The sequence below is a fragment of the Polyodon spathula genome, chromosome 11, assembly GCF_017654505.1.
Source record: "Polyodon spathula isolate WHYD16114869_AA chromosome 11, ASM1765450v1, whole genome shotgun sequence".
NCBI lineage: Eukaryota > Metazoa > Chordata > Actinopteri > Acipenseriformes > Polyodontidae > Polyodon > Polyodon spathula.
This window is the reverse complement of record NC_054544.1, coordinates 19,977,467-20,004,899: the sequence shown is the minus strand read 5'-3', so window position 1 is coordinate 20,004,899 and position 27,433 is coordinate 19,977,467. Positions and strand designations below refer to the sequence as shown.

Here is a 27,433-nt window from a genome sequence, read left to right as displayed (position 1 = left end):
CAGAGTAGCCAATGTGTGAGGTTCAAGATATGTGAGAAATTGAAATATTCATTTTGGTGCTAGTGTTTGTTGAGGGTGTTTTGTTTCAGTGAAATCTTCTTTAACGGAGGTGTGTAGCTGTCAGGAGGAACTTTTGGAGAGAGTTACCAAGAAATCTTCAGTATTGGAGTCTGAGGTAAGGACATTTAAATTGAATTATTTGTGTAACCAGGTTCTCATTTACTGGGGAACAGGGGAGAGGAACTTGGGACTTGTACTGTATTACTGTAATCAAAGAAAGGCAGCATTGTAATGTCGTGTTTTGGGCAGGACAGGACTTATAAACCTTGCTCTTCTTCCAAAAACTGCCAAGAATAATTTTCTGAGAGGACTACAACAATATCAACAGCATAAAACAAGCAAGAACCAACTTGGCTGAAGGAAAGAGCACTTTGAATACTGTTTTAGGGAGTTTCTTGTTACTGTAGATGTTCTGTAATTATAATAGTTGAGAAACTTTAATGTCTTCATTTGAAAGATAGCACAGTGCCCCTTTAGCATCTTGCTGCATCACTGGTTGAACGCTAGCTTATAGAAAGAGTGCCTGGTTTTCCTTGGAGGGCCATCATCCAAGTACTGGCCAAGCCCAACCTTGCTTAACTTCTGAATTCAACAGAGAACGGCTTCCGAAGTGGTATGGCTGCAGACTTCAAGAGACCATGAAACTTCAGGGTATACCGCAAAGAACACACATGTACAGAACATATGTAACCTCTAACCACAAATGGTATTCTTTCAGATCCGATCATACATGAGACAGATCCTTGAGGGAATCCGTTATCTACACCTGAATAATATTCTTCACCTGGATATTAAGGTAGGCAAATAAACCTAGACTATAACCTAGTGATCTGGACACTCATTGAAAGTGGAGAGATTTCTGCCAGCAATCCAAAATCATTATTGGGGCTGACAGAATCTATATTAAAAATCCCCTTGATTTTGTTTTACTACTAATATAAACTCTTATATTCTATGCATTTATTGTTCTTTACCATGTGATTAACTATGAATTACCATGCATATCTGCATCTCCAGTACTTTAACTATGCTTTTTGACACTTTGCTATGCTTTTACCATATCAGAGTAAACTTTTAAAAATAAACAGTCAAAACACTTTCAGATTAGTCCAGGTGACAGATAAAAACATGAACATGTTCAATATGAATAATTTGCTCACGGTTTACCTTGTATCATCTAGTTTCTGCACAGCTATTATGTTAACTACTTGAATAGCTATGGGACAATGTTAATGCAGTATTACTAGCTACCTTACTAAGTACTTCTTTATGTTTCCATAGCCTGAAAACATCCTGCTGGCAGACTCCAGCAATGAGCAGATCCGACTGTGTGATTTTGGAAATACAGTTGAATTTACTCCTGATGAGGCACAGTACTGCAAATATGGAACTCCAGAATTCGTCGCCCCTGAGATTGTAAACCAAACCCCAATCTCCAAGGCCACTGACATCTGGTACCAAACTACCTACAGTAGTTTTTTTTCCTTGTTTTTCCTAATGAAATATTTAACTTTTTTATTATTATTATTTTTTAGTTGACAATAAATAAGACAATCTTAAATTTTTTCTCAATTCTCTTCCCTCCAGGCCTGTTGGGGTTATAGCATACCTATGGTAAGTCTATTGCCAATCTATATAGATATTTGCTACTCAATGGACAGTGTCTGTTGTAAATATCTAAACTATGCAGTCTACTCTTTTTATAAAGAACTTATAAGGAACAGAAAATATGTTTGTTGTAACTGTGTGTTATCATAAAAATGTTTAGTTTAGAGATTAATACATGAAGTTTCAATAACACAGTTCATTGAACTGTTTTTCACTGCACACACCTCATCTGTACAATATGTCATAGCATATGTCAATGGCCAGAAAAATCACAAGCTCATTGGCTAAAATACAGTATGTATTCCTTCATAACCACCCTGAGACCTCGTCACCAAAAACTGGAAGTAATATTCCTACACCCACAGAATAATAATAAAAGATTATTAAAAATAACAATAAATCATGACCTATAATCACAATAATACCCTCCAGTTTGTGAATTACAAGAAATTACAGACTGATGCCAAAAACCAGTTTGTAATCCCGGGTAAGTCACTCTGTATCCGGTTGTATTTCTTAACTCTATGTTTGTATGTTTCAAAATATTATTTTTCCTTTTTTTAAGATATATGTATTAAAATAAAACCATAAAAATAATTTTAAAAGAATAGGGATCATTTTATGAATGTTGAATATAGCAAGGTGAGGGTTATAACTAGTTTATTAGGATATATGGCATTCCTTTCGGTCTTCACTTCTTGTAGAAATCACATCCATCATGTGACTTGTAAAATTTATGAGAGGGTTGGGTATTTTTTTGTTCAGCAATTATATACCAAAATATAACATAGAAATATCAAATCCAGGTTTACCGTATAATATGTGCATTGTTAATATAGGAAAACGTGAAGGCTAGAATTTGATGGTAATTCGTATTAGGTAAGATTTACTGGAATTATTTTGTTAGCTTTATGTATTTAAGTATATTTCAAAGAAAACATTGAGACAGTGTTAGATCAGAGTGCCTGGGAATGTCAAAAACAGTTTGGAAGAAAGCTTTAAAGAGAAATCCTCATAAAATCCTCACTTGGATTGAAGAGTTGTATAGAAAGATCAATACGTCTGTCAGCAAAAGACTTTGGGGAAATGTCTCCTCACTGAGAAGAATCCATTATGAGTGAGTAAGCTAGAAAGTGAACTTGTCTTATACAATTCTCTCTGCCCACCCCCTGACAGCCTCACTGGGGTTTCTCCGTTTGTGGGGGAAAATGACAGGACCACTGTGTTGAATATCAGGAACTACAATGTGGCGTTCGAGGAGAAGATGTTTGCTGATCTCTGTCGTGAAGCCAGGGGATTTGTCATTAAGCTCCTGGTTGCTGACAGACTGTAAGTTTATTTCTAGAGATCTTGTTCTCCACTGTCACTGTTGGAGAAGGCTTTTCTTTATAATTTACAGTCAAAAACAATTTCTTATAACTGTTATCTTCACTTTTGCAGGAGACCAGATGCAAATGAATGTCTTCGTCACCCTTGGTTTAAGGTAGGTCAAAGATCACTAGCATAGGTTTATTTCTCCACTTTGTTAATTCTGTGACTTGTAGAATAAGCCCTACCAATTTTAGTCTTAATTTGAAGGATTAACTAAGACTCCATACTGAGGTACTGAGTTTTTTTGGTTTTGTTTTTTAATGTAGCCTGTTTCAATTTTGTATCTTTTTCTGATAGTAGTTATCCTACATGTTTCATAAAACACAGCTCAGCATTACAGCAACTGTATTCATTTAACAGTACAACTCACTGTAGTCCCAGCTGACTGTAGAAATCACAGTCTAGGTACTGGAGCAGGCTATTTCATTAGCTTCTAATTTGCTTCTTCTCTGGAAGCCTTTGGTTTAAATCCTGCTCAGATATAAAGTAACATCTTGTTAGGTTGTCTTAGCCTAGCCCAGATCAGACAGAGAGATATCAGGCTTTGATGTGTGTTCGCAGAACAGTGAGGGGAAGCTCTTATTGTTTCTGTGTAAAGTGATTTCTGTGTGCATAATTTAAAACTTGTTTTTTTTTGTATTTGAACTTATCACCCTAGTACAGTGCCTTTTTAGTATTAAGGTGCTTTAACATGGAGTCCAGGAGCTTTATTTTAGTTCTGGTAGCCTGCCATAACATAAGTAATGTAGGTATAAAGTGCCTTTATATTAATTAAGTAGCTCCAGAACATTCTAGGGCACATCAGTGTGTTACCAGCAAATGAAACTGACTTGTTTGCAAAGTGGCAAAAGCACTAGATGGCACTAGCTTTTACTTCTATAAAGAAACACTGGCTGATCTAGCCTCGGTTGTATATTTATGAAAGGAACTAAAGCTAAAAAGCAGCGCCTGAATATCAGCTGAAAGCACTTATCAATAAATAGAAAACACAGTATTAAATTAATTTCAATTAGAACCACCCAGAATAATAGCAAACGTAAAAGATAATGGAATAGTAAAAAACAAAAAAAAACAACAACAAAAAAAAAAAACAGAATCTACTTTTGGTACTCTTAGGGTTACAGTTTATTTTGTAGTTTGAATAATAAAATATACATTTGTCTTCTAGACTTTGGCAAAGGGCAAGAGTATCAGCACAGAACCCCTGAAACTGTTCCTGTCTCGCAGAAAATGGCAGGTAAGGAACTTTGAGAATATCAACATATATATATATATGTGTGTGTGTGTGTGTGTGTGTGTGTGTGTGTGTGTGTGTGTGTGTATATATATATATATATATATATATATATATATATATATATATATATATATATATATATTTAAAACAATAAGACATGTACAAGGTTCAACTTTCCCCAGTGAACTTCAGCCATTTTATTACTGCATACTGCATTTACTTAAACACAATGGAACGTAATGTTTTTTTCCATCTTACACCAGGTTTCATGAAGGCATGCTGTACCCCACTGTTTCATGTATTTGTTATTTGTTTTTTTGAAATTATTTCCATGTCGTTGCCATGAATAACACAAACTTGTTTATCCTGTCTAGCTTTATTATTTTAATAACTATTGCTCCTGATTTATTTTTTAGCGGTCGCTTATTAACTACAAATCTAAGATGGTGATGAGGTCCATTCCTGAGCTCTTGGATGATTCTTCCAGCCACATCTCCATCGCTGTCCCCAGGCACCTTAAGGAAGGTTCCCCTCCGCCCTCGTCTTCCTCAGACTCTGATGACATTGATGAGCTTCCATTCATCCCCATGCCTCTGACCATGGAGTTTTCTGGCTCCAGAATGTCTCTCAATGAGATTCCAACCGATGAAGAGATGGTGGACAGGCCCAATGGAACTCTGGAAGGGGTGGGGCTTGAAGCAGAGGGGGCAGTACCTATGGAGTGTGAACCAACCCTCTCTGGGAAAGAGAGTGGAGAATTGACAGGGAGAGGCAGGTCCAGAAAGAGGTCGACACAAGAAGACGACAACCTATCTTCAGATGAAGAAAGCACTGAGGCACCAAAGAGGCCAGAGAAGCCAAAGAGAGCCCTCCACAAGGGTTCAAGTGTGGAGTCAGATAAAGCAGGTGGAGGCTCGAAGAGAGGGGAATTGAGGAGAGGGAGCTCTGCTGACAGTGCTCTGCTACTCCATATTACCCCAGAAGAGGGGGCTGCAGAGGGCCAAACGGGGGAGCAAAAGAAAGTCCTCAAAAAAGCTGTTTCGATGGAGCTCCCTAGGAGAAGTCCAAGCCCAGGAACTCTAGATGAACGTCGTAAGTTGAGCCAGGAAGATTATGCCCTGAAACTAGAACTGATGAGACAGAGATTACTGAGAGGAGGATCTGTGGACAGCAAAATGAGTGGCCTACGAGGCCCACTGCTGGAGACCCTTGGCATTGCAGGGGAGGATCCCAAAAAACGCACCGCATCTCTGGAGCGCTACACCCGTCCACCCCGATTAGGCCCAAACCCTCCTCTTGCTAGGGCAGCCTCTAGTGACACCCCCAAAGAAGAGTGTTCAGACACCAAGGTACTACGCAAGTGTGCCTCCTTTAGCCAGGGGGACAGTGAACCTATCCCTCTCCACCGGCGATCCGGCGCTCCCTTAGAGATTCCATTGGCTCAAATAGAGGGACGCAGGCTACAGGAATGCATATCAATGTCAGCACTCACTGAACAGACAAAGCTGGAGTCCAGGCCAGCCACCCCCAGGGAAATATCTTCAAAACCTCCTACCCCAGATTTTATAAAACAGGAGGTGGGATTGTCTGGTGGGACAGAGAAGGTAAGCAAATTGAAGAAAGCAGATGGCTCCTTTGAGGACAAAGCAAATGCAACAGAGAAAGTAAGTAGGCCTGAGGAGCTGAAAGTAGTTACAGCAAAACCAGTAAGTGTGTCAGCAGAGGAACAGGTTGGCAAGATTGAGAAAGTGGCAGCTTACACAGATGAGGAAAAATGTCTGTCAGAGAAAGTTGCAGTGGTTACAGAACCTGAAAATGTGGCTGAAAGGAAACCTTTACTGAAGCCGGAAGCCACGAAGCTAGTGGAAGAGAGTAAAGATGAACAGGAAGCTGTTTCAGTTAAAGCAGAGCCAAAAAAAGTGAAATCGCTGACATTAAAGAAACCATCAGAGATAATAATCACAAGCTCTGACACGCTGACCCCTTTATCAATGTCAGCAAAACCTCCACAATGTGGCGTCTCTGCCCAAGTTTCACCCTCACCAACCACTATTGTTTCATTTTCACTCCCCGACCCCCAGTCCTCTGCCTTTTCTGAAACCATGCAAACCATTGTAACTCCAACCCAAGAGGCACCCAAAACCAAGTCAGAGTCCAGTACAACTGCTCACCCTGCTGTTTTTTCCCGAGTAGCATCTACTGAACAACCTGACAAAGAACCCAGTCCACCTAAAAGTTTACGGCAGCCAACCCCAGATAAAGAACCAGCCCCTGTCATCGAGGACATAGCATCTGAAGAAGTCTTTGAGGCAAAGTTCAAAAAGCGGGAGTCCTCCCTTACTCGTGGGATCAGGCTCCTCACCAGGTCCAAGTCTGAAGAGAAGTCTCTTGTTCTTCCTCCCACATCAGGGGAGGAAATCTATCGTCCAGGGCCCATAGGAGCTCCCTTGGAGATTGTCAGGCCTGAGGAATCCAAGAAGATGGAAGAGAGGGCCAGATCGGTGCAGGACCTAAGGGAAGCAGAGAAGGATACCAGCTTCATGAGGAGGCTCTCTCTACGTTTGAAGAGGACCCCCTCAACAGAGAGGAAAGAAATGAAGCCTCAAGAGGAAAGTCCAGCTCCAAGGAGAAGGCTCTCATGGACGTTAGGTCGTAGCAGCTCCAGGGAGAAGAAGGAAAAGGAGGTGGAGATGGTGAGAATGGAACCTGGGGCTCTGAAACAAGAGCCAGAGATCAGAGAAGCCAAGAAACAAAATGAGTCTCCCGTCCTGGCAATGCGCAAGAAGATTGAGTCCACGGTGGCTGGGATCTCCATGAGGATCCGCAGTCACTCTGAGGAGAGGAAGGCAGAGGCCAAGGAGGCCAAGTCAGAGAAGAGGACACCTTTGCTCTCTTTGCTCCGTAGGTCCAACTCTGAGGGAACCAATCTCAAAAGGATGGGGGTCCCACAAAACCAGCTTGCTAGCCAGGTTTCTTCTGCCCCCTCCTCAGAGTCCCTGCAGTCGGAATCCAGTGTCCAGTCAGAGGCAGCTGTCAAAAGTAAGCAAGTTATGAATGCACCTTTCTGCTAATGCATCTCATAATCTGAATAAAAGGAACTTTGCGTTACATCTTTCTAATTTTCTCTCTTAACATAATGACTGCTGCACAAAACATAATGAATTACCTTAAAACACAGACTGAATAACAAAAAAGCTAAGATTTAAAGCACTGGAAAGTAAGGCTGATTTTAATTGCAGTTATCTGGTCCAGGGATAACTTTGCTCTTGGGCACAGTGTTGAGGACTACTGAACCAGTAGTTTCAGAAAGCAACAACACGCAATGTGGTGTTTAAATATTGTCTAATATCCACAAACCTTGGGATGTTGTTAAACAGCACAGGCCTGCGGATTTTGGACCACATTTAAACACCCTGAAGTGTTGTTGTGCTTAGAAAATGCACCCCCCCCCCCCCCCCCCAAGTGAATTGGTTGTCAAATTAGTCAGACAGAAAGTTTCTAAAAGTTTTAAGCTGTGCTGGTATAGTGGCATATCTGCACAGGTTGGAACACATGTTAGCCAATGAGATTGCTCCTTCTAGTCTAGCCTTGTTATTCAAGGTGTTATTCAGAACAGAAAATAGGAGACACTTTTTTACACAGAGAATTGTGAGGGTCTGGAATCAACTCCCCAGTAATGTTGTTGAAGCTGACACCCTGGGATCCTTCAAGAAGCTGCTTGATGAGATTTTGGGATCAATAAGCTACTAACAACCAAACGACCAAGATGGGCCGAATGGCCTCCTCTCGTTTGTAAACTTTCTTATGTTCTTATGTTCTTATAACAAAGAGTAAATAAACTGATTGGTGTTGATCTGTTTCTTCCCAGCCTCATCCGAGAGTGAGCGCAGGTCCAGGTGGGACCGATGGGGTCTATCCAGAGGGAAGAGGGATAAAGTTGTTTCCCAACCCAACATCCCTTCTGCCATAACCAAAGAAAATGGCACCTTGGAAAGAAGACGGTATTCTCGCCTTACATCAGGTACCTGGTCACCTTTTTTTTTTTTTTTTCAATAACACAGGAATGGCCAATATGTTAGAAACTCCTGCCATTACACTTGCAAGTAGAGCGACCCTGGACCATCAGAACCGCACCAATTTGAAGTGACACTTTTATTCTGAAAAATAAATGTATATGGGCATATATAGTTATATGACTATAACTTGTGTCCATCCTCTTTCCCTCAACCTCTTCCCTCTCTCTCTCACACACACACATACACAATTCTTTCCCCACCCTTTAGACTTCCCTCCTGTGTTCCACATCAAGCTGCGTGACCATGTGTTGCTGGAGGGAGATCCTGTCACACTGTGCTGTCTACCGGCTGGCAGCCCTAACCCTAACATCGTATGGATGAAAGGTAATGTTTCCCAGTAACTGCCACCTCACTTTGATACTGAAAGCTAAGGGGCCACAGTTATAGCAGGGTTCTCCCCAGGCCTTTTCACCCGGGCGGGCCGCTAGGCTAAGTGGCTGTCGCCACCCAGCTGAAAAACCCTATGCTGCCTGCCTTGTAGATGCTACTGTGACTTTAACGATAAATACTGACTGTGCTGCTAGCAGACTAGATCACTTGTGTGCGCTGGGTAAAAGAAAATCTTGGAATCACATGACAGCTGTGATAGTTTGATGCTACATTTGACCAATCAGAGAGTTGAAGGAGGGGGTTATCCATTTTAAGCACTTCGAGAGGCTGAAATAAGAACATAAGAACATAAGAAAATTTACAAACGAGAGGAGGCCATTCGGCCCATCTTGCTCGTTTGGTTGTTAGTAGCTTATTGATCCCAAAATCTCATCAAGCAGCTTCTTGAAGGATCCCAGGGTGTCAGCTTCAACAACATTACTGGGGAGTTGATTCCAGACCCTCACAATTCTCTGTGTAAAAAAGTGTCTCCTATTTTCTGTTCTGAATGCCCCTTTTTCTAAACTCCATCTGTGACCCCTGGTCATTGTTTCTTTTTTCAGGCTGAAAAAGTCCCTTGGGTCGACACTGTCAATACCTTTTAGAATTTTGAATGCTTGAATTAGGTCGCCACGTAGTCTTCTTTGTTCAAGACTGAACAGATTCAATTCTTTTAGCCTGTCTGCATATGACATGCCTTTTAAGCCCGGAATAATTCTGGTCGCTCTTCTTTGCACTCTTTCTAGAGCAGCAATATCTTTTTTATAGCGAGGTGACCAGAACTGAACACAATATTCAAGATGAGGTCTTACTAGTGCATTGTACAGTTTTAACATTACTTCCCTTGATTTAAATTCAACACTTTTCACAATGTATCCGAGCATCTTGTTAGCCTTTTTTATAGCTTCCCCACATTGTCTAGATGAAGACATTTCTGAGTCAACAAAAACTCCTAGGTCTTTTTCATAGATTCCTTCTCCAATTTCAATATCTCCCATATGATATTTATAATGTACATTTTTATTTCCTGCGTGCAGTACCTTACACTTTTCTCTATTAAATGTCATTTGCCATGTGTCTGCCCAGTTCTGAATCTTGTCTAGATCATTTTGAATGACCTTTGCTGCTGCAACAGTGTTTGCCACTCCTCCTACTTTTGTGTCGTCTGCAAATTTAACAAGTTTGCTTACTATACCAGAATCTAAATCATTAATGTAGATTAGGAATAGCAGAGGACCTAATACTGATCCCTGTGGTACACCGCTGGTTACCACACTCCATTCTGAGGTTTTTCCTCTAATCAGTACTTTCTGTTTTCTACATGTTAACCACTCCCTAATCCATGTACATGTGTTTCCTTGAATCCCAACTGCGTTCAGTTTGAGAATTAATCTTTTGTGCGGGACTTTGTCAAAAGCTTTCTGGAAATCTAAATAAACCATGTCATATGCTTTGCAATTATCCATTATCGATGTTGCATCCTCAAAAAAATCAAGCAAGTTAGTTAGGCACGATCTCCCTTTCCTAAAACCATGTTGACTGTCTCCCAGTACCCTGTTACCATATAGGTAATTTTCCATTTTGGATCTTATTATAGTTTCCATAAGTTTGCATATAATAGAAGTCAGGCTTACTGGTCTGTAGTTACCTGGTTCAGTTTTGTTTCCCTTTTTGTGGATCGGTATTACGTTTGCAATTTTCCAGTCTGTCGGTACCACCCCTGTGTCAAGAGACTGCTGCATGATCTTGGTTAGCGGTTTGTAAATTACTTCTTTCATTTCTTTGAGTACTACTGGGAGGATCTCATCTGGCCCAGGGGATTTGTTTATTTTAAGAGCTCCTAGTCCCTTTAACACTTCTGCCTCAGTTATGCTAAAGTTATTTAAAACTGGATAGGAACTGGATGACATGTGGGGCATGTTGTCAGTATCTTCCTTTGTAAAAACTTGTGAAAAGTAATCATTTAACATATTTGCTATTTTTTTTTCTTCCTCTACGATTTTGCCATTTGTATCTCTTAAACATTTAATCTCCTCTTTGAATGTTCTCTTGCTGTTGTAATATTGGAAAAACATTTTGGAATTGGTTTTAGCTCCCTTAGCAATGTTTATTTCTATTTCTCTCTTGGCCTTTCTAACTTCCTTTTTGACTTGCGTTTGCAGTTCTGTGTACTCTTTCTGCGTACTTTCTTTTTGGTCCTTTTTTAATGCTCTGTAAAGTGCCTTTTTTCGAAATCCCCCATTAGTATGGCTTCTCCTTTGCTACACACATTTCTAATGTCATTGTATAACAGATTATTGTGCTCACCGTCTGAATCTGGCGGTCTATAGCATGCTCCTATTATTATGCCTTTTGAATTTTTGTCTGTTATTCTGACCCATATTGATTCGGTTTTATTTTCTTTGTCCAGGTTTAACACCTGGGCTTCAAGACTGTTTCTTATGTATAGCGCTACCCCTCCTCCTCTTCTGTCCTGCCTGTCTTTCCTATACAGTGTATACCCACAAATATTATATTCGTCCCCATCACTCTCAGATAACCACGTTTCTGTAACACCTATCACATCATAGTTACCTGTTAGTACAGTAGCTTCAAGTTCTAGAATTTTGTTTCTGATACTTCTAGCATTTAGATAAATACATTTAATGGTTGTCTTACCTGAGTTGTTGTTCTTGTTTTGATGCGGTCTCCCTTCTGTTTTTTTGTTGATTTCTCCCCCCTTCCTTTCTAGTTTAAATGCTTCCGAACCTGCTCGAGGATCTTTTCTCCAAGTAGACTAGTTCCCTTGTTATTTAAATGCAGTCCATCCCGTCTATACAGATAGTCCTCGTTGTAGAATGTGGTCCAATGATCAAGATAGGTGAAGCCTTCCCGTGTGCACCACGTCTTCAGCCATTCGTTTTGATTAATTATTTCCAGCTGTCCATATGGTCCTTTGCAAGGTGCGGGTAGTATACCAGAAAATACCACAGTTTTGGTTTTCTCTTTTAATTTCCTTCCTAGCTCTCTGAATTTGTTTTGCAGGGATTTTGGTCTGTCTCTTCCAATGTTGTTTGTACCGATGTGGACGACTACTACCGGGTCGTCTCCTGTTCGTTCTAGGAGCCTGTCCACGTTCTCAGTGATGTGCTTGACCGAGGCTCCCGGAAGGCAGCACACTGTTGTAGTAAGGGGGTCCAAACTGCGAATTGAACTTGCTGTGTTTCTCAATATGGAGTCCCCAACAATCATGACCTCCCTTCTTTTTGCTGTCTGGTCACCACTGTCAATAGGGTCCTGGATGTTGTTCCTTTCATTCTCTTGTTGTTGGTTCTGCTCATCAAAATTCTGAAGTGACTCAAATCTGTTGGTTGTTTTGATTTCTGGTGGTTGTGTTTGACGAAGTTTCTTTTTTTCCCTGCTTCTGCCTACCTGAACCCAGCTGTTCTGACCTTCTATCTCCCTGGTGGCTTTCAGTCTGTTAGGGGTGATGCAGACTTCCATGAATTGTGGGTGTGCCAGTTCCTCAAGATCCTGTTGCTGTCTCACTTCTTCCAGCTCCATTTCTAGCATACTTACTAGTTTATGCAAATCCTGGATCGCGCGGCACTTTACGCACACTTGGTTTAGCTCCGCTGGGTTTTCTCGGATTTCCCACATCAAGCAGGTGTCACAGATTACTGGCTTGAAGACCATGTTGAGGTTTATTTTTTGAAGTTTAGTTTCTTCTGCAGCCATCAACCTGCTTTCAAACTGCTTCGAAACTGCTCTGTACTTTTCCACGCCTGTACTTCTCCCACTCGCTGTCGCTTCCACTCGTTGTCGCTGGGAAGACTGCCTCGTTTAACTGAGCAAAAATAGTGACAATGAATGTGGAAATTACCAAACCTAATGGAGGATGAATATGTAGAAAATTAAAAAGAGCAACCCAATATAGTCAATGAAGAGCAACTTGTAGAAAGCGAATAGGAAGAACTACAAGTGGGGCAGTGCGTAAAAAACAAAACCAAAAAAAACAAACATCATGATAGTGGGTATGATGTTAGGTGGGATAGTGGGTATGATATTGGGTGGGATAGTGGGTATGGTGTTAGGTGGGATAGTGGGTATGATATTGGGTGGGATAGTGGGTATGATGTTAGGTGGGATAGTGGGTATGATGGTAGGTGGGATAGTGGGTATGATGTTAGGTGGGATAGTGGGTATGATATTGGGTGGGATAGTGGGTATGATGTTAGGTGGGATAGTGGGTATGATATTGGGTGGGATAGTGGGTATGATGTTAGGTGGGATAGTGGGTATGATGTTAGGTGGGATAGTGGGTATGATGTTAGGTGGGATAGTGGGTACAATGGTAGGTGGGATAGTGGGTATGATGTTAGGTGTGATAGTGGGTATGATATTGGGTGGGATAGTGGGTATGATATTGGGTGGGATATTGGGTATGATGTTAGGTGGGATAGTGGGTATGATGTTAGGAGGGATAGTGGGTATGATGTTAGGAGGGATAGTGGGTATGATATTGGGTGGGATAGTGGGTATGATGTTAGGTGGGATAGTGGGTATGATATTGGGTGGGATAGTGGGTATGATGTTAGGTGGGATAGTGGGTATGATGTTGGGTGGGATAGTGGGTATGATGTTAGGTGGGATAGTGGGTATGATGTTAGGTGGGATAGTGGGTATTAGGTGGTAGGATGTGCAAAAGCTCTGCCAGAAACACAAAAAAGATTGCAAATGATCAGGGGGTAAATGGAGCGGTGTAGCCTGTGTATGAATTAGGGTGGATTGTTGTTCATTATTCAATTTCTTATTATTACTCAAATTATTTGTCTTATTATATATTTCAGGTAAGACAAATAGGTGGTTTGCTGATAATTTTGTCAGGCTGCTAGAGTGCTACTGCAGTATCTTACCAAGACCTATATAAGTCCGCAATGTAGAACGAGTATAAGGGTGATATTTCAAGAAGTCAGCGTGTGAAACAAGGACTAAAGTTATTTGTCTGATGGATGTATCAGAGAGTCATATTGAGATATACTGTAGGCATCACAATTATTTTCAGAACATCAATGCCGTCTACTGACTGACATATATGGTGCTGCTCTATAATAATATTAGTAAGTGCTTAAGTATACAAAATAAAAGGAATAAGGAGGAGGCTGAGAGAAAGCACCCACTCTAGAATGTTCTTATTAGATGCAGAATCCCCATTAAAAGCTTTAAAATGTGACAAACAATGAGATATATTCTTGGAGCTGTTGCTCACTGCTGAGTGTCTCTTTGCTTTGCTCCCAGACAAGAAGCCAGTGGAGATTGACTCGAGGATAAACATTGTCTCGTGTGCCGATGGACGGCAGCTCCTCATGATCCTGAAGGCAAACAAAAAGGATGCTGGGCTGTATGAGTGCGTGGCTACCAATCCACTGGCATCTGTAACCAGCTCTTGCACTGTCTCCCTGGCTAGTGAGTGGACTACAAGCATGTCTAAAGAATGGTTACGAGTCAGTCCTCTGTGTATTTGAACATTTTTTTATTGCCATTATTTTTCTCAGAAGTCCCAGGTCGCCCAGGAACACCTGAGATACCCCAGAGGTACAAGAACACAGCCCTGGTGTTGTGGAAGCCATCCGATACCCAGGCACCATGTACCTATTCACTGGAGAGGAAAACAGAGGGTAACTGCCAACTAGAATATGTTTCAAACTTCCCAGAAGACAAGCTTTTTTTATTTTTTATTTGCTACTGGAGAGTATTTTAACTCACTCGGATGACCTGCTTCTTTGATAAATATCATATGTAGTAGACCTGGATATTTTTTTGATACCACCATCTGAAATTGCTTAATTTCCAATAGTTAGTATCAGATGGCTTCTTTGAGATGGAAATGACAGTAGAATTAGTTATACTGTTTAACTGTAGACTACCTGCTAATTTTAGCCCATTTAAGGTCAGAGCAACCTCATATAGAACCCTATACAATAGCCTATATATTTGTTTCCTTTAATAGATAATCATCTTCTCTTTAGCTCTCTGAAGTTGTGTGTTTCTGATACCCACAACTTGTGCCAACAGTACAAATAGAGAGGATACACAGTGGTTTTAAATGAGGAACACAAATCAGTGAGTGAGCAAAGGCATAAGCACTGAAAGACAAAGTACTCACAAATGGATTATTTTTGAGTAACCCACTGTAAATAATGTCTCTGCTTTTACCAAGCCCAATTAACCGTGTACTTTCTATGCTAGATTCAATTGTTATCTGTTTTTGTTTTATGGGTTAAACGGGTTGCGGTTTCTGTGACCTGCTCTGAATTCTGTTATTGTGAAGTCACCTCTATAAGCTGGTCATTAAAACACCTCCATGCTTAGTATAAAATGTTACGACTGGCTGTGCTTTCAAATCAGAAACATAAATACAGTACCCTGCTTTAACTATTGATTTGTTTATTTTTTGTTTGCCAAGGCGACTCCAACTGGATCATAGTGGCTACAGGAGTGGCAGACTGTTACTACAATGTCACAGATTTACCGATGGACGGCACCTATAAGTTCCGAGTGGCGTGTGTCAACAAGGCAGGACAGGGATCCTACAGCAACTCTTCAGAGAGCGTGACCCTCGAATCGCCAGGTACCTTCCCTTTCGCTGTGTACAGCATTGTAAGAACAGTAATAACAGGAGATGTCAGATTTCCCAATATTCTGACTTTGAAGTCCCTTGAGCTGTTTAATAATTAAAAAATAAAAAAGACATTTGTTAAATGTATTACTTTGTGGGTAGCCATCATTTGAGTTCTAACAACAAATAGAGTTTTATTGTATATACCCTTTCAATTTCACTTCTGTTTCTTTTCACTACACTGTGCTCTTGCAACCATGTGTACATTAAAATATACGTGGCTTTCCATTCGTTTTAACTGCCCTTTTCCACTGTAAATATGCACAGTCATTTAGTAAAAACCCATATTATATACCCAGTTATACTCTGCATTTACCACATCTTACCATGGTTTATCATATTTTATAATGCCATGTTACATTATAAACAGAAAATATTTTTTAGGAAATAGTTTCATATCACTCTACCAAAGATCTGCTGCAGAACTTGTAATTATGTCTTAATTAGCAAGCAGAAATTATTGACCCACATGACTGAGCAGAAATTATTAATACACATCCACACTTGTAACTACTTTGTTTGACTGAGCAAGTTTCAGGCATGTAAATCAATACACAAAAATATCAAGGTATATTTGTGATGTGTGTGGTTGTTTAGTAAACTCTACTTAGAGAACAGAATACTATATGGATGCAACAAAGTCCAGCCAATTTCTCAAACTAAACAAATTGCTTGACTTGCTTTGCAGAAACGTCCAAAGCTCCTCCTCCTGCTACTCCTAAAGCTATCCCCTCCACCCCTCCTCCAGTCGTGACCACATCCATAGCAATACGCCCTGCTACTCCTAAAGCCATCCCCTCCACCCCTCCTCCAGTCGTGACCACATCCATAGCAATACGCCCTGCTGCTCCTAAAGCCATCCCCTCCACCCCTCCTCCAGTCGTGACCACATCCATAGCAATACGCCCTGCTACTCCTAAAGCCATCCCCTCCACCCCTCCTCCAGCTGTGACAACATCCATAGCAATACGTCCTGCTACTCCTAAAGCCATCCCCTCCACCCCTCCTCCAGTCGTGACCACATCCATAGCAATACGTCCTGCTGCTCCTAAAGCCATCCCCTCCACCCCTCCTCCAGTCGTGACCACATCCATAACAATACCACCATTTCAAGCCCCTTCTTCCAAAACACTCACAAATTCCACATCCCTATCTGAACCAGCAGTGGTCCAAATAACCCCCTCTACCACCCCAACCCCCACCACTGCCAAGACCACTCTCACCATCACCGTCACTACACCATCTTCTGTCGCTCATCCTTCTCGGTCACCCACAGGAAATGAAACCCTACCCAGATCCCAAGCTTCCCGACCTGCTATCTTTCCCAAACCACCCATGCCAGTCAACTTGGTCACTCCCATCTCTCCACCTCCTTTGGTCCCTCCACCCCTTGTCATTGGCAAACCAATCTCTTCCGTGCCCATGTATGCTGCAACGACCCCGACTCAAGTTACTCCTTCCCCTGTGTCAATTCTCACCCCGCCTGTGGTTCTGGTGACCAGCCTGAGCCCGGTGGGAGAGGGGGTCTCCACTCCGACACGTTTGACCCCCACAGGACGAGTGACACCATCTGCCAAATCTCTGGAGAGTGGAACTACCGCATTACGCCAAGGCGTGCCACAAAAACCCTACACCTTTATGGATGAGAGAGCCAGGTAAGCAGCAAGGATACAAGCATGCTGTTTGAAAACTTTGTATATGGCACCAGGGGAAGGGTATTCTCCAGAGTGCATATAAAGAAAAAAAAAAAAAAAAAAAAAAAAAAGATAATGTACTTAGTCACATCAAAACTGGAAGTTGTTTGATTGCATAGTTTGGCACCGGCCACTAAATCCCGCACACCCTTATTTTGAATGTATAGCATGACTGTCCAACTGGTGGCTCATTGAGCTCCACAATATAACTGCTTTTGGGTATCCCATTTAAGATTTAAGAAAAGACTGCCAGTGCAATCAAAAAATTTAAACATGCCACTGGTTTAATGAGCAAAAAAATCTACCGAAGTAGTGTCTGCAGTTATTTGGTCAGCCTTTTAATAAATTAAACTTACCCTTAGTTATATTGTTTTTTAAAGGCTCTACGAGAACTTCCAGGTAACACCGTGTAACAATTATATATATATTTTTTTTGTTCCTGGGTAGTAAGTGTTATTTCCTAATTGCTTATGCCTCAAAAGTATAGAAAATGGCTATTATTCCCCACAAACTTTGCTTTTGTGACCATGACAGTGATATTTTGAAATTTACCTATTTCCAATGAGAAAACAGGCGAATTCGTGTCTTTTCGTTCACATAAAGTCAGAAAAAAACAACATATGAATCCAAATTAACATGTATTTATACTAAAGTAATACAAAAATGACTATAAAAGATTTAGAAGTGAGTAGTTTTTCAAGATTTCTCGAAAAACTACTCACTTCTAAATCTTTTGTAGTCATTTTTGTATTACTTTAGTATAAATACATGTTAATTTGGATTCATATGTTGTTTTTTTCTGACTTTATGTGAACGAAAAGACACAAAAGCGCCCGTTTTCTCATTGGAAATAGTGATATTTTGAAATATCACTGTCCTGGTCACAAAAGCAAAGTTTGTGGGGAATAATAGCCATTTTTGTATACTTTTGAGGCATAAGCCATTAGGAAATAACACTTACTACCCAGGAACAAAAATTGTGTTACATAGTGTAATCGATGCAGCTCTTTTTGTCAAAACAATTGGGTGGCTCTGTAACATACAGCCAATCAGAGATTATAGTAGGAACTTATTTCTTAACAATGTTTGAGTTCCTTTATAAAGATTTAAAATAGTTAAATACTTGCTTACCTGCAAGTCAAAAACCTTAAACACTATTGGAAATCAGTTTGCCCTCTATCTTATACCCCACACATCAACCAACTGACAAGTGAACAAAACAGATGATCCATTCTCCATTCTATTTTAATAAGATTTGTATGTTTCACTGTTAACACAATAATAAAACTAATTGAGGTTTCAGATTAATACACACTGCACAATCTTCAGTATCATGGTTCTTCCAGTAGACTTCATATTAATAAATTATTACTAATGTCATTGTTCACGTCAGGGGGAGGTTCGGCGTGATCAGAGAATGTAAAGAGAACGCCACAGGCAAACAGTTTGTGGCTAAGATTATCCCCTACGAACCAGAGAGCAAGCAGGCCGTGCTACAGGAGTACGAGATCCTCAAGTCCCTCCACCACGACAAGGTCATGGCTCTGCATGAGGCCTACGTCACTCCACGCTACCTGGTCCTCATCTCAGAGTCCTGCGCCGGCAAAGAGCTGCTATATAGCCTCATAGACAGGTGAGGCAGGCTGGGAGCTTCTGCTACTGCTATCATCTCAAAGCTGTCATGTCAGTTCAGTATTTTTTTAACAGCATTATGTAGGAAACACTTGTAATAACAGCATATGTAATGTGATTAATGTTCTAATTTTGTAATTCAGTTAAGAATGGCAACTACAAAAATAAAAACACCTTCATATCTAAGGGGATAGCAAGTAACTCCTATTGCTTTAATTGAAATAACAAAATTATTTTTATTATGCTGGTTTCCTCCATCATTCAAGTGCATCATTTTAAATCACTTCAGGTATGAAATTAACCTCATCTCTTCTTGCAAAAAAAAAGTATATATCTGTTATTGTTGTTGTCGGTTTTTACTAACATGCAAATATACATATAATTAATTTCTTTATTTATGTATTTATTTATAAAAATATATATATTCATACAGGGAAGTGCCAAACAAGAGTGCAAGAGAGCACAAAAAACTACTGTTTTTAACAACAAACATTCACAAAAAGTAACTCTATGCAGGAGAACCGATTTGCTGCAAATTACCAACCCCAAACTTCACTAAAGGAGATCATTGAGCAAGGGCCCTGTTTAGTGCCACCCTGACTACACATGCTGGCTCAGAACTCTGTTTCATGACAGTGTTTCAAATATGTTGTCTAACCCCTGTATGTCATCCATAGCTGTACAATTCAATGACACACATTTTAACTATCCATCTTAGCCTTCAATGTTAAAATGAATTTTGGTTCACATTCTCATAGCTTGTGGCCTCTTAGAATTGAAGTGTCAGTTGGTATCACTGCAACCCTTCTCTGGTCTGCCAGGTTCCGGTACTCTGAGGATGACGTGGTGGGTTACATCGTGCAGATCCTGCAGGGTTTGGAGTACCTCCACGGCCGACGCATCCTGCACCTGGATATTAAGCCAGATAACATCATAATCACCTACATGAACGTGGTGAAGATCATCGACTTCGGCAGCTCCCAGACCTTCAACCCCCTGTTCCTGAAGCAGCTGGGCTGCCGCACTGGGACCCCTGAGTACATGTGTGAGTAACAGTGCCACAATTAAACGTGTCCGTGTTTACTAATGGTATATAAGCTGCCAACTTGTTTCAACTTAAAGGAGACACCAGCTACCTAATTTATTATGTTTTTTTTTTTTTTTTTTTTAATTTTGATTTATGATTTAATTTTCTCACGGAGGTCACGGAAATTGTGAAAATAGTGAATTTGAATAAAAGTCAGTGAAATCTTGGAAATGGATGTAAAAATACATTTGATTGGGCACTTCCTTTATTTCCTTAAAAATGCAGTATATCATGCCCTGATAATATAAATCTGTGAGTATCTTGTTAAATTTATGTACACAGCATTTACATGTAGCTATGTTGGTCAGCAAATGAGATTTGTATTTTATAGCTGAGTGAGCATGTAAATGAACACAGAGTGTATGTTACTGTAAACTCTCGGTTGTGATCTTCACACACATACAGCGCTTGTTAATTAATTTTTTTAAACACAAATGTAGGCTTGCATCATCAAAAAATATTTTATTTCTTGAAACCTTTTTTTCATACAATATAGTGTACCCAAGCGATCTGTTAGAAAATACATACTCACGTTTTCCAAACAAATACTCCAGGCTGACATTTAACTTTTTTTTAATATATATTTTTTTATTTAGTAGTCGCCAATTGTTTTTTATAATTTTCTCCCAATTTAGAATAGCCAATTAATTTTAGGCTGAGTTCACCACTACCACCACCACGCTGACTCAGGAGCGGCGAAGACGAACACACGCTGTCCTCCGAAGTGTGTGCCGTCAGCCGACCACTTCTTTTCAGGTGCCCGACCAGGCTATAGTGGTCGCTGGGGCGTGGTGCACGAGCATGTGTGCCATCAGCCAACCTTGATAAAAATATTTCAGCCTTTTCTATACTTGTCGTTATGAAAGAGATTTATTCACTTGTTTTAACCATTTGTAACCTTTCGGAACATTTGTTATATTGCTAAAATGATATACCGTTATTTGCACGAAGTATAATGTTATTACCAAGAAATTACCAATGCAACTGTAGCCTATTTGAATTCTGCATATGTATGTTATATGACAGCTGACCTCTACTGGAGATTTTATTTGAATTATACAACTGAAATCTTGGTATAGAAAACTGCATAATGATGTACAATGTACACTTTCACCTTCACATGTTTGTATGCATATAAAATATTCTTAATACTGCAAGTATTCGTGGCTACTTCTAGTCATGTCAAGTTTATTTATTGCAGAGGCAAGCAAAGAGTACCAGAGGAAATGCATGATTAAAAGATTCACTGAATAATTAATTCTAAAGAAATTGTGTATTGGGTAGGGAGTTCTATCATAATTTTAAAAGCTTAATAATGAAGTGTTACCTACATGGTATACATGGATAAAATAGCTAACAACTACAAAGACAAATGGCATTTATGTATAGCGTACAATTGTACATACTAAAATACAGGCAAAAGTAGATGTCAAAAGAAAATAAATCCCAACCAATATGGCTTACACTATTTTTTTTTTTTTTTTAACCAAAAAAAGATTGTAAAATGTACATTAAAAGAGTTGTATATAGCAAGCTGTGGCAAAATATCCCCCTGAAAGAGGGTAAATGACTAGTGGGGTTTCATTTTTATGTATTTATTTATTTATTTATTTATTAATTAAACCGTGCCATCTGATTTTTCCCCACACAAAATGCACAATTTTAAATGAAGTTTACAAATTATACACAAGATAGGTATGCCCATTATTGTTTATTTCCATTTGGCTGCTGCTCGCTTGTGTAACAGCTGCCTCCCTATACGCTAGCCATAACAGCGAATTATGCTTCCATTCATATTTTCTTGATCTTGATAATATGCATTTTGATTAATGATTAATTCCCCTTATCTAGTCATTGAGACAAGAAGTGATGTAGGTGACCTGCGACAATTAAGCTTTTTAACAAGAAATGTGTTCATTAATGACCTCATCAATGTCAAACCATTAACGGATTGATTTAATTAACACATTTCATTTGAAAATCACTTGCTACTAAAGCTCCCATTAATGTACCATGAGTTCGATATAATAACACTGGTTTTTGAAAATCCTGCCCACTGTCTCTAAATGCAATACATTGTTGTCTTGCTGCGTTCAAGGCTGCTTTACACACCAGTATAATAACTATTAACACTATCTAATGCAAGGCTGTTGTACAATTCTAAACACAATTTTAAGTTTATATCCAGTTAAACATTTTTTATCTGACCTGTAGAAAAATAGCTTCATGCTCAACAAGCTTCCACCAATACAATTCCAAGAAAAAACTTGACTTAAGGGGCAAATTCCCCAAATTTGGAATGGTTCAACATTCAGGATTCACCTTTGTCCACATGCTACAAAATGTAGTTCACCAGTATCAGTCCCACTGCTGCTGTTTACAGTAAATAAAAACCTCAACCCAAGTTTGTTCTGTATTGGTCCTGTTGGCATTGGGTTATTTACCAATGACTCATACCACTGTAGATATAGTACCCTTGTGTTACCATTGACAGTGAGTATGGAACCAATGCTTTGTAACTGTCTTACCATTGCATTGTTTTAGCAAAGATGACAGTTTGTGTGGCACTTTCTAACAAACCCTTCTCTGTGTATATATATGTGGATAAGGATTCATCTCTTCTCCTTTTCTCTCTTCCCTCCCTATCTCCTCTAACTTCTTCCCCTCTGCCTCTCTGTCTTTCCACAAATCATCCCTTCCCCTTCTCTCCCTCTACCTCTCTTTACACCTATTCCTCCCCAAGCTCCTGAAATGGTAAAAGGGGATGTGATTGGCCCACCAGCGGACATCTGGGGTCTAGGTGTTCTGACATTTGTCATGTAAGTATCTAAAGAACCACAACCATGTGGCTCCACAGTAGAGCAGAGGGAATGAACTGCAGGTCAGTGCTTGTAGTATAGCTCCTGTACTTGACTGTACAATTTAATTTTACTCTTCTGCATTGGTAGATAATATTCATCACAGTATTTGTCCCACAGCAGCAAGTAAGTAAAGTTGTATATGTATTTCTTTTGATTGACTTTTGGGGTGTTTTGGTGGGAGGTGGCTGAGAGGGAGAAAGTGTTAAAGAAATAACTTTATTTCATTCATTTTTGGGATGTAATCTTATGCATTTGCTTTGTCTTATACAAGACGATAATATTTTAACACCACTACAGTATTGTGTTAGTTAACTCCTCATGGGTCATTACCAAGTTTATGGTTCCATTAACAGATAGCAGTTATTGATCCTTACTCAGACAGTCGTCACATTAATTTATTATAACAGCTACTAGGTAACAGATTTTTGGTGATTTTTGGCAAGGGTAGCTTATGTGGAACCAAGCACTCATTTTGATAAATCACTGTGATAATTTCAAGTTAAAATTTGGTATCTTCAAAAAAAAAAAAAAAAATAACTATATATATATATATATATATATATATATATATATATATATATATATATATATATATATATATATATAGTAAGATAGCAGGGAGAGGGTTAGATTCCTCCCTGCCTAAAAACATGTGCAAATGCACATTGGTTTAATTTAATTAGATTTCTGTAATTAGATCAGTTTTCTAATTAGATTTTCTGTAATTAAAAGTGCGCATCAGCGCTGTTCCTTCCAGTCCTGTGTGTTAGGTCGTGACATTGAAGGAAAAAGAACCAGAGCGAGCCTGTGTGGCGAGTCTCCAGTTTACATATGGTGTTAGAGTTGGGATATGTAAACTAGAGAATCGCCACACAGGCTCGCTCTGGTTCTTTTTCCTTCAATGTCACGATCCAACACACAGGATTGGAAGGAATAGGGCAGATGCGCACTTTTAATTACAGAAAATAAACAAAAACAAACACCAAGCTCTTACTAGAGCACTAACTGAACATGAACAGGAACCTGAACTATACAACAGGACAGCTAAGCTGTTTATCTGTTACACCAGCTAACAAAACAAAAAAAAGGCTTTCACATAGTACCTTTTTTTCATAACGGTTGAAAGCACCATCCACACAGTAGCAGCCCTGAGCGCACTGGCTGCTTTCTTTAAATACCCTGCACCTGGCTCTAATTTACAATGATAGCCAGGTGCAGGGGATAATTAACAATAAAACAATTAACAAAAATCTAATTAAATTAAACCTAGGCCTCAGTGCGATAAATCAACCCAAACTGACAGTTTTATATTTAATTGGCTGTTAACTGGGTTAGAAAAAATTCTCTATGACACATTGCAGCACTGATCCTTAGGGTATACTTGCCTACTTCTTTTGTCAGTGTGGACACGTGAAGCGATTTCAGTTATTACATTTAGGTCTGATCGTAGGATAGTAATTTGTGAGTATACTGTCTAAATGCATCTTCTGTTTCAGGCTGAGTGGGAGGTCTCCATTTAGTGAAGCAGATCCTGTGGAGATGGAGAACAAAATCCAAGCAGGGAAGTTTGACCTCACCAAGCTGTACCCTAACGTCTCCCAAAGTGCCTCTCTGTTCCTCAAGAAGATCCTATGTACCTACCCCTGGTGAGTGGGGCATCTCAAGTGGCCGGGGGGGGGGGGGGGTGTCTTAATAGAATGCTTTTCATCTATGTGTTGTGGTGGACCTCATTTGGACTGAGTAAACATGCAGTCCGAATTGCTCCTTCACCTTCTAAATCAGTGGTGCACAACTGAGGTCATGGAGGGCCGGTGTCCCTCCTGGTTTTTGTTCTAACCATAGCCTAAATTTGTTAATTGGACCAATTAAGCTTCTAATAAGGTCCAATAAAGTACTTTAGGGTGTAGCTGGAATAAAAACCTGCAGGGACACAGGCCCTCCAGGACCGAGTGCACCACTGCTCTAAATGATGCTCCCAGCAAAGCTGGATTGAGAAGTGTTTTGGGGGTAATGTGGGGGTAATGTGGGGAAGCTCCTGTCACCAGTGATTGAGTAAAAAACTAAAAGAAAGAAATCAAATAGAAAATTGGTTAAAATGAAGTGAAAAATATTTTGTACTATTTAACTGCTGAGTTTAACAGTCTTTGTTCAGTGGGTTTGTCACCACTTGACAATAAGATTGAACGTGCCTCTTCTACAGTAGGTAAGAAGACTGCAAACTTTCAGCTGTCTGACATCAGATATTAAAAACAAATTAACATTACTACTAGGCCTCCAGGTGAAGTTTGAGCTGAGCAATACAGAAAGAAATTTGTCAAGGACCAATAAATAAATGGTTCAACAAGCAATAATTATTTAGAACTTAAAATTCTGTGAAATCCAAAAATGTATGAATATGAGTGGACAAAGTTTAGGGTTCTCGTGACAGTCATACATCACTTGAGCTGTAGCTTATTGTGTACAGTTTAATGTATACTTATGGCCAACAGTTTCGCATCACTATAGAATTAAATATTTTTGATTCATAAAGTCGAATGAAACCTGCTGAATAATGTTACATTAACATACTGAATTAAATACTGCTTTGTAGTTTTCCAAATACTTAACAAAAAATTTACAAAAATTGAAAAATGTGACATTTGGCACACTTAATACGGTTTATCAATGCCATCACGATGACATAATAATATAATAAAATCTCCTGTGTTCCAGGACCCGTCCGACCATCAAAGACTGCTTTGCCAACTCCTGGTTGCAAGACGCCTACCTAATGAAGCTGCGCCGGCAGACCCTCACCTTCACCACCACCAGACTCAAGGAGTTCCTGGTGGAACACCAGCGCAGGAGATCAGAGGTGGCCACCAAGCACAAGGTCCTCCTGCGTTCATACCAGAGTGTCCCACAGCCCTCTGTGCCCGTGACCCAGTGACAACATCCATGTCACACAGGCACTATGGGGGGCAGTGGGAAGAACACTCCAGGTTCTCCAAGAGGAATGAATAGGACTCTCCAGCTCGATTGGCCAGGACTGTCTGTGACCAACGCAACCAGCCAGTCCACTCGGGCTGGAACAGAAGTGTGTGTTTGTATGTGTGTCCATCCTTGGTCGAGCTAAACCAGCCGCACCATCAAAAAACAAGCAAGAAAAGAAAAATGGAATTCAAACCATATACCTCATGAACTGTTGGGAAGTGAGTGTGCAGTGGTTAGGTGTGGGTTATAGATTCATCCCTATCTAAACCCTGTTTCAATTTATTTCCTGCATTTTTCATTGGAGTTATAACTTAAAATTAGCCTTACTGATTGGCTACCTTGTAATATAGGCGGGGTGATCGAAAGCTAGGCCCCTTTATGTACTTTTTCTTTTCTACCTTTCGAGGAGGAGAAGGCATGTTAACACCATGTGCTAAACCACAAACTGTACATTTGTATATTAGTGGCTTTCCCTGAGTCTGAAATGAGGATTCCCACTCTGAAGAGGAGAACTAACGGATCTGTTACTGCTTGTTTTCATTTTGTAAGTGACATTGCTGTTTATTGTATTACTGATAGTTCAATTGTTTTCAAGCAGTAATAATATGAATTATTGCTTGTAGTAGCAGAAGTTAAAGGTGATCACACCTTGCAATAAGTAAGTGGCAATTCATTTAAATACAGGTTGGCAGTTCATAATGTTCATAAGTGAAATGTACCATAATCAGTAATTACTTTATTGGGATTCAATAGGAATTAATATTCTATGTTATACATTTGAATTCCTGCCACTTATTGTAAAGTGTAATTTAGTAGTGAATTTAGTGCTACTAAATCAATAGAAACTACCAATATATTTATTTTTAGCTCTATTGGTTATCTGATAGAACAGGTACTGTGGCCTTTTTTCTGTTTCTGTGACACATAGTGGGACAACACAATTGTTAACAGTTAAAGTTCATAGTCCTAGTCACCGTCCTGTCTATTTATTCTCATTTAGGGTTAGGGTTTGGGTTGTCTACCCCAAGGTAAGAAGAGCCAAGGAAAGGAACATGCCAAAAACCTGTTGCCAAACAATTTACCAGGACTTAATTACAGCTTCCTGTGTAGGCTAAAACAGACAATTTTTCCCAGAACAAGAGGATACATATGCATTTGACACTAGTCAAATCTGTGGTGATCCCTTATTACAACTTGACTTTTCTCAGCAGAAATCTGGCCTCCTGTTTTGCATAGTTTACATTTAATTATTAAAATCGATAACATAGTTTTAAAAGATGCATTTACGTTTAAGTGTTATCAAAACTACTAGGACTATATATGGTATGAGAGTTTTTTTTTTTTTATTTTATTTTCATACGGCTTTTTTTTCCTTTATTTTTTCTTTTCCCTTCCCCTTTTTTTTCCCCCCCCCTCTCTTCTTCCTTCCCTTTTTTCTTTCTTTCTTCTTTCTCCCTTTTCCTTCTCCTTTTCCCCCCATTTAAATGTATCATTGTATTGTTTCTCTTTAAACATTTCAAATGCCCCACATGCTATAAAATCAATGCGCTAGGAGGTCGTATTGCTCTACTCATATAAATGTTTAGTTTCAACTGCTATTGCGTTGATTGGATTAACCTCTCAATTTTGAAAGTGCTTTGAAATACAATGTGTTTTAATTCAGACTGTTGGCAGATAGGTATAATTTCTACCTAATTGTTATAGATGAGTTCGATTTAAAAAGCAGCTTGAAAAGACGTGGCCCATTATATTTCCAATGAGGGGTGTGTGTTCCAGCCTTCTGTATCCGAAGATGAACAGAGACATG

General features: G+C 39.7%; 1 protein-coding gene across 2 annotated transcripts in view; it reads left to right on the top strand.

The window, feature by feature from the left end:
- Positions 1–26,978, top strand: part of LOC121322745 (striated muscle preferentially expressed protein kinase-like) — a 115,583-nt gene extending 88,605 nt beyond the window's left edge. Inside the window, exons 23-41 of one of the 2 annotated variants that reach the window (XM_041263006.1) lie at positions 118–175; positions 779–856; positions 1,342–1,514; positions 1,648–1,674; positions 2,845–2,997; positions 3,109–3,151; positions 4,208–4,276; positions 4,693–7,315; positions 8,145–8,297; positions 8,560–8,676; positions 13,999–14,166; positions 14,256–14,378; positions 15,167–15,331; positions 16,068–17,034; positions 18,467–18,706; positions 19,527–19,750; positions 22,536–22,611; positions 24,150–24,299; positions 25,366–26,978. In XM_041263006.1, the coding sequence (XP_041118940.1) occupies positions 118–175; positions 779–856; positions 1,342–1,514; positions 1,648–1,674; positions 2,845–2,997; positions 3,109–3,151; positions 4,208–4,276; positions 4,693–7,315; positions 8,145–8,297; positions 8,560–8,676; positions 13,999–14,166; positions 14,256–14,378; positions 15,167–15,331; positions 16,068–17,034; positions 18,467–18,706; positions 19,527–19,750; positions 22,536–22,611; positions 24,150–24,299; positions 25,366–25,582 (5,824 nt within the window). In that variant the 3' untranslated portion in view covers positions 25,583–26,978. Of the gene's footprint in view, positions 1–117; positions 176–778; positions 857–1,341; positions 1,515–1,647; positions 1,675–2,844; positions 2,998–3,108; positions 3,152–4,207; positions 4,277–4,692; positions 7,316–8,144; positions 8,298–8,559; positions 8,677–13,998; positions 14,167–14,255; positions 14,379–15,166; positions 15,332–16,067; positions 17,035–18,466; positions 18,707–19,526; positions 19,751–20,427; positions 20,464–22,535; positions 22,612–24,149; positions 24,300–25,365 lie in introns of those variants that run through there. The other variant, XM_041263007.1, reaches the window with a different exon arrangement.
- Positions 26,979–27,433: the final 455 nt, after the last annotated feature.